Here is an 8,195-nt window from a genome sequence, read left to right as displayed (position 1 = left end):
CGTTACATAAATCAAAATGTCAAATGCATATAGGATTTATATTCCTAGCAACAAAAAGATCATTAAGAGATAGGATGTAAAATTTCAGGAGGAGAAAGCCTTCAAAATATCTCGTGAATTGCCAACAGGTGAACAAAGTGGGCCAGTAGAAGATCCAAGAGTTGAATAGGGATCTCAGTGTTAGGGAACTAGTGCAAGTACATTGACAAGTATTGGTGCAGGTATAGGTGTAGAGGAGAGTTCACAACAAATGAAGCAATAAGGGCAATATGAGGAGCATGAAGCTCTACGCACCACTAGTGGAAGAAGAATCAAGGAGGTGCTTCAAACATTGAGAGATTCATAGCAGTTTGTGGGAGCTCCTAGAGTGAGCACCAAAGAGCATAGACAACTAGACATGTATAAGGCATTAGTGACATAGGTCATTGATAGAAAGCCTTTGAGCTATCATGAGGCTGCACAACATCAGGTGTGGAAGGATGTAGTGGAGGAGGATTACAACTTAATCATGTTGAATGATGTATGGGAAGTCATTCCTAGACCAGTAAACAGGGAAGTAGTTGGCTCTCATTGGATCTATAAGATCAAATATGTTGCATATGGAAGTGTGGAATAATATAAGGCTAGGTTTTTGGCCAAAGGTTTTGCTCAGAATGAGGGCATAGACTATGAGGAAACATTTTCTCCAATGGCCAGATTCACTATATGGATGTCAAGATGAATTTTCTGAACATAGTAATAGAATAAGAGGTGTATATCGAACAACCAGAAGGATTTGGGATGCATGGGGTGGATACTCATGTTTTCATATTGAAGAGGGCGCAATATGGATTCAAGCAAGCTCCTAGAGCATGGTATGGTTGGATTGAAAATTACTTGCAGCAGATGGGCTCCGTGAAGAGCGAGGCAAATTATAACCTCTACTATTTGATAGTATGATGCGAGTTGCTCATTCTCGTATTATATGTGGATGACCTATTTCTGATGGGTTCATATAGGATTCCAAGAGGGACTTAGTAGCAAAGTCTGAGATGAAGGATTTGGGAGTTATGCATTATTTCCTAGGACTGGAGGTATGGCAGACATTTGGGGAGACCTTCCTTGGGAAAGAGAGATACAATATGGAGATTTTGAAGAGATTCAGAATGCAGGATTGTAGACCCATGTTTATGCCTATGATTACCAACTAGAGGAAGATAAATGCATAAGAGTACGCAATAGTGGACCCAACCTTGTATAGGTAGCTTACTAGCTCTCTTATGTATCTGGTCAACAGAAGGCCATAAATTTGTTTCATTGTTAACACTCTCAGTCAATTCATGGTAGAACCTAAGAGATTACAATGGACAACAACAAGACATGTACTACGACATCAATGAGGTACAATCAAGTATGGCTTGATATACTCGAGGTGATGGTGTCAAATTGATAGGATACATAAATGCAGACTAGGCAGGTAGTGTAATGGATCGGAAAAGCACCTCAGGGTGCTACTTTAGTATTGGATCAGGGATTGTCTCTTGGCACAATAGGAAAAAGAAGTCCACGGCACTAAGTTTTGCAGAGGCAGAATACATGGCAACAAGCATGGTCACATGTGAAGCTATTTGGCTTCGAAAGATACTAGTGGAACTATTTGGTTAGAGGATGGATTCGACCAATATCTATTGTGATAATCAGAGTTGCATCAAGCTCTCTAAGAATCTAGTGTTTTGTGATAGGTCGAAACATATTGAAAAAAATACCACTTCGTCAAAGATTGTGTACAATGTGGTTCAATTTGGCTATAGTATGTTTCTGCATATCAGCAGGTTGCAGATATTATGATGAATTCCCTGAGAAAGGCAAAGTTTGTCTTCTTCAGGGATAAGTTGGGAGTAGTGGAGAACACCTTTCTCACTAAGAGGGAGTGTTAGTGTTTGTAGCTCAAGTAGGTGTTCGAATCTTTATTGGTGTCTATTTAGGCTAAGGAACACAAAGGATAATTATCTCCAAGACCAAGAAAAAGTTTCTAACGAAAATGTCTTTATCAGATTAATTAGTTATTTTTAATTATTTTCATAAGTCTAACTTAGGGAAAGTGGTTAATTAAATCATATTATGTTAGGTCCCTATAATACTAGTGTATCCCCCTTATTGTTATTATTGTGCCCATTAGCCTCCATATTGTTATTGTTGTGCCCCATAGAAGCGCACTATTGTTATTGTTGTGCCCTTACATTATTATTCTTATGTATGCTTTGATTATATTGTGATCCCTTAGACTCCTTTATATACAAAGGAGGTCTTGTCATTTGTATCATCTAAGAATTGTTCATTTATGTAATGTAAAGGAGGTTTCCCCCTCGAAGAGGATAATTTTTAAGATGTTGATCTATTTATTCTGAGTTGGTTGCATAACATATTAATTGGGACAAAATCAATTTTCTCTAGTGACTTCTAGAAAAGTCATGAGAAGGGTCAAGACGATCTTAGCCAATGATTGGAGTTAGATTATGGTTGTTGATTCGTCATCTAGAGATTATAAGAGCAAGTCGATGGGGAATTTGGAGACACAATGATTTGTAGTGAAAGAAACAATGAATCAACATGGGTAAAAGGTTTCCAGAGAAAAATTATTCATTAGCTTCTTCCAGTTTCTGAGATCCATAGGGAGCGATTTTCCAGTTCGATTTGTATACTGGAGGCTAAAATTACTCAGGTGCGCAAGGGTTTCAGGGAGGCCGAGTTTGCATTCACACATGTTGGAGAAAGAGGTTGTTTCAGGGATTGATTTCTTCCAGGAGAGGACATGAAGTCAGACCAAGTTAATTGTCAGAGGTCGTGTGAGGTTGAATTTCTTCAGCAAGTCCCACATGTGTGGGTTGTACGCACTTGTAGAGTGAGGCTGAATTATTTTAGGAGGGTCGAGTTATCTTGCAAAGGGAGGTTGAGTTCCTTCCAGGTGGTTTTATGTGTTGGTAGCTGGAGAAAAATAATTTTCGCAGCTTTACAACAAGTAGTTGTATTTTTCAATCACGAATTTTTGTTGAAGAATAATAATAAAATCCTCATCACTGGTTTTTTAGAGAGATTATTGTCCAAAAATATTGGTGTCTAATTTTTATGTGTGTGCATTATTTCCCAATTGCTATTATTATCGGTGAAAATTGCAATGGTAATTTTATTCGTTATTTCCCATAATTAATTTATGAAGACAAATAAGTTACATAAAGGAGAACAATAATTTCTAATAATTACAATTAAAGAAATTTCACAATCTCGTGTTTTGAGATTGAGGTTATGGCATTTTCCATTGGCATATTAAAACATTAAACAATATTTAATTGTTTCTCATTCCATGCTTGTTATAAGGTTTACCCATTGGCCATTTTGTACACGGGGATGAATGATATTAAGTTTGAATTGGAAGTGAGTATGAGCACAAGAATATAAAATGAGACAGCCTTCCCTTGGTTCCATTGAGTAGAGGTAGTAATTGCAGGGAAGCCTTTATAGTAATATTATCTGAGGACAGGTGATCAAAGACTATTCAACTTTGTTTTTGCATCCACTTGATAGTACTTAAAGATTCCAAAAATAATAATTGCATGCTCTCAATCCCAAAACATATTCCAAAAATAATAATTCCACCCCATACAATAGGGTGAATGGAACATGAAGGACAAAATGGCTTTGGCAAAAAGGTGAATGCAAGAGGGTTTGCATTTCTGGACCAAACTCTAAGCAAAAGCACAATGATAACACCTTTGGTTGGGTGAAACCCACGAGATGGAGGTTCAAATCTCATTGAGTATATGGCGTGTTGTGTCTTGGCTAGAAGAGTAGGCGACCCCCGAGTGGACGTCTCGGCTCTTGTTGAGGCATAAGTTAATTGCTATTGTATGCGGCGTGCAGGCTGTTGCAAACTTGCACCTAGCCTAGATTCATAGTGGCAGCTAGTTGGATTTGATCCTGGGCCTGTTCAGGATAACTCTCACCAGTTACCAATTATCCTAGATTAAAAAAAAACACCCTTTAAAGAATTCCAGCACACATCCCCTACTGAAGCTTTGATTTCGAGTCTTTAGTTTTGCTAAGATAGATCTCTCACGGAAAATTTGGTCAAAAAATGTGTATATTTTTATTCAAATCCTAAATTTGGCCAAGCTCATTAGCTCAATTTAAGTTTTACCTGGGAATATAATAGTGCAAAACGATAAAATGTTCTCATTATTTGTCTGTAAGTTTTACTTTGGAAATATAATATGGCAAATTGAAAAAATGTTCCCATAATTTGTCTGTCCCCCACTCTGTAAGTGTTATCTTATATATATATAACCATCTGTTTATCTCTGTTAAGAATGAACGAACTTAAAAAGAGGGGGAAAAGACGAGATCTAATGGAAAATGGTGGTGATTCTCTGTCAACACATGACAGCATAACAAGAAGAATCCTTGCAGCTGTTCCTTTATAGTGACTCCATATCAAATTCTGGCAAGATAAATTTGCAGTGCCTCTTCTGATGTTCAATCTTGTATAACTAAGTAAATGATACATTAAAAACACCATGGTCTTCATTGTATCTTCTGGTCTTCAAAATTGTATAACTAAATGCATTATACATTAAAAAAAAAAAAACACCATACACCATGGTCTTCAGTGTTTTTTTCTATTTTTTGATGTCCAGAATTGTATAACTAAATACATGATACATTAAAAATATCATGGACAATGGCATGAAGCAAAATGATATCTGGAAAAGAAGTCTGAATTTTATAAGTGTACACTAAAATAGAAGAAACAAGCTCTGATTTTCAAGAGCTTCTGCTTGTAATTGGTGAAAATTAGAACAAAAATAAGAGCAAATATGTCCCATATGTCTTCTCATATTAGTGCATTGTATAAAAATCTCCTCAACAATGTTGTAGTTGTGGCGTAGCTGTGTGTTGGAGGTTGGAAGCTATCGCACAGTGCAATAACAAATTTCACTGAAAAACAGTTCAGAAATAGTATCAAATGATCATTTTGGGCCTTTTTATAAAGGAGGATGAAGAGTTGAGCTGGGGCTGAGTCTAACCAGACTCTCTGGGTGTGGTCATCAGACCCAACTAGGTCAGACTCGTGTTTGTTGGGTTTGGCTGATTCTGGTCTGTCAAACAGGTTTTGAGTCGAGGCTGAATCAAACTGTCAATTACGTTTTGAATTCACGGTCTCTTATGACTGTGCTCTATATGCTAAGATAAAATGTTTGATTCGGCAAATTTACTTCCTACAACTATTTGGACTCAATAGCTCATCAATAGCAAATATCAAATTACTTTCTACAACTATTTGGACTCAATAGCTCATCAATAGCAAAATATCATGGTTATTGAAATTCACAGAGGAAAAAGGCACTTGCATGTTGTAAACTCATGTTACAGCACTTGGTTGTTAACAATCTACTCCCATTCGAAAGATTGCAGAACATTCCAACAATGAACTTCAGCCAACTATGTTAAATGAATGCTCTCATTCAAGCCATTAGAGTTCTTTATATGGACAATGTCTGTAAACAGGGCACTAGCATACTAACAGTGAAAACTGAGGGTTACAGACATCAAAGTAAGCATGATAAGCAGGGGGTTATATATTCAACCCCTGACCTACTTTTTGAAAGTGACTAGTTCCACTTGCCCCGAACACCAGCCAAGACCGCGTTGAGCAAGAATGCAGAAGAGTATACCAGACTTCCATGGTCAGCCCACTTGGCAGATGAGCCATCCAGAGTTTCAAGGCCAGGCTCCAACGTGGTTGTACTGGAAGGTCTGTGCACATGTTCCGGTGAGTAGTTCCCTAGAAGATAACTGCCAGTACCCCACTTAACCGAAACCAGGCCTTGCAGAGCACTATATACCCATCTTCCAAAGCCCTTCTTTATACCCAAGACTCCTGCTACTGCAACGCCGAATACAATGCACATTATCTCTAAAACTATCACTGCCCACAGCATAAGCCTCTTTCTTCCCTGAATCGCAAGCCTCCTCCTCCCACCACTTTTCTTGGAAAACAATTCCAAACAGTCCATGCCCAAAGCAATACAAATGGCTGTTATTATTACAGTAATTCTAGGTTTAGACAGTGGCATGGCTTGGATTTCATACCATTTGCCACTGCCTCCCTCAAATGCAATAAGAACAGCCCAACTAAAAAAGCAAATCAAGTTAGCACAACCAACTATAAACGATAAGGTTCTGATCCCCAAAACAGTACCCCTAAAGTTCAGCACTTGACAAACACTACCGTTATCAACATTAGACTTGACTATGACCACAGCACTGGTTAGAAAGGCATTTGCAGCAAACCCATTTCCTTTGCTGTCCACAACATAACGTTTTATTGCCCTTCTGGCTACCAGAGAGCTAGAGAAGCCATCCACTTTGAACCAACCTGTTAGTACGAAGTTGATCAATACTTCTGTCAACCTTGGCAATACTAATGAGGCAGTTCTATACAATACTTCTTCCACCCTATCCTCTCCACCATTGGCAAAGTAGTTTTCCAGGGCATCAGAAGCCATGACTGTGGCCCCTCTGTCTTCCTTATCTTTAGATTTCAAAGATCTCATCAGCAGCTTTGTCCAGTCATCACGGAATGCGGGTTTCACTGGAATGCAGATGCAAACAGGCTTTTCTTCGATGCTTGTGGTAAATTCGAAATCAAGTGCTTCACAGACTGCAACAGAGAATCTTTGCTCCATCTCTGTCAATCTCTGTTGAATCACTGTCAATCTCCGCCCATTTTCAGTCTCCTCCACCTGAAACAGACCCTGTTTGCACCCATGGCAGCCTTCTCTCAGACATGGCAGAGATGGCAGTAGGCACATGGACTCGGAAATCCGTTTCAGCGTTTCAGGCAACCTGCCAGCAAGCATGATTGTGATATCCTCCACTGTCCACAATACAATGCAGTTGCACATGTTGCATCCACACATCTCTGCTGCTGCAGATTCCAATTTTGACTTAATTGATGCATCTCTCAATGCAGATTTTACAGAAAGGCATTTCAATAGGATGGACTTCACACGATGGGTATTGTAGATATATTCCATGAATTGCCTCATGGAAGAATTCGACACATCGCTTGACAGCATCACAACAGAAGCATCTCGATCCAACATCTGCCACTGTAGCGTGGTCACTCCAAATCCATTTATGTCGTTGAGTTTGGCTGAACCAGTTACAGTGGCCATGAAATCCCTGACACCCGTCTCCAAATAAAACCTTCCTCTTAACAAACTTGCAATGAATAGAGCTACATTGCCTACGCAAGTGATTCCTCCATCGGGAAAGCTGACAGCTCCTGTCAGCGTTTCACTTAATTCGAGCTGTGCTGAAGCTATAGCAAATAACCATCCCAACCAAACAATCGACTCTATAATTAGCAACTGCATCTGCATCGTTGTGTATCCACTTCCCTGCCAATCTCCGAAGACACCCATTTCCAAATACAAAGTCAGGGAGCTGTTGTTTCTGGGTCAAATTTGTGTGCCCAAACACGAAATGAAGGTCGAAGTGACAATAAGTCCTTTGTTTCTCACTTTGGTATGCTAGCCACTATATAGGGCAACTTCTACTCTGTTTGGTCGTCCTCAGGTTCATATTTCTCTGCCTGCAATGAATTTGACTTCAGATGATGAATACGCTGTGTGAGTTTAACCTCCCTGGTCTGATGAGCTGACTGGAATACTTTATACGCCCCTCTGTGAGTTGGGCAAGCCCTCCCTGTCTAGTGGGGTTGTTTCCAGGGAGCAGAGTAGTGGGAGCTTAGGAAGGCCGAGGAAAAGGAAAGGTATGAATTATCTGCAGTCAAAATCCGTAATCCGTAGTTGCTAGCCTACCCAAAATTCTAATCCCTCAAACTTAACCTCTGTTTGCTCTCAACCCTGGTTTTGAGACTTGCATGGATTGAAGCGAATGATGGGAAATCTCTGTTGAAATATCTAAAAGGTGTATTTTCATCTTATGTGGGATGCTTGTTAGAATCAATGGTATAAAGTATGCTTACCATATACTCATAGACGTATTTATGCTAAAATGTATTGATGTTTTCTTTAAAGACGAGAATATGGAGAATGAAGAAGATGAGAGGTTTTTTTGGGACCGGTTTTGGATTATTATAACTCTAATTGTGTTGCTGGGACAGGGTTTGGATTATTATAAATCTTCAATAC

At 39.1% G+C, this 8,195-nt stretch overlaps 1 protein-coding gene across 1 annotated transcript; it reads right to left on the bottom strand.

The window, feature by feature from the left end:
- Positions 1-5,369: 5,369 nt before the first annotated feature.
- On the bottom strand, positions 5,370-7,938 carry LOC149243444 (uncharacterized). Its single transcript, XM_089367812.1, has one exon. It carries the CDS (start codon positions 7,461-7,463, stop codon positions 5,646-5,648), a length of 1,818 nt encoding a protein of 605 aa, XP_089223938.1. The 5' UTR covers positions 7,464-7,938; the 3' UTR covers positions 5,370-5,645.
- Positions 7,939-8,195: the final 257 nt, after the last annotated feature.

The sequence above is a fragment of the Pinus tabuliformis genome, chromosome 8 (assembly GCF_031772625.1).
Source record: "Pinus tabuliformis cultivar Carrire ecotype Pingquan chromosome 8, CPIR1, whole genome shotgun sequence".
In the NCBI taxonomy this organism is placed as follows: Eukaryota; Viridiplantae; Streptophyta; class Pinopsida; order Pinales; family Pinaceae; genus Pinus; species Pinus tabuliformis.
This window is presented reverse-complemented; position numbering and strand designations above follow the sequence as displayed.

Coding starts and splice junctions, on each gene's coding strand:
- LOC149243444 (XM_089367812.1), bottom strand. CDS start 7,463: ATGGGTGTCTTCGGAGATTGGCAGGGAAGTGGATACACAACGATGCAG.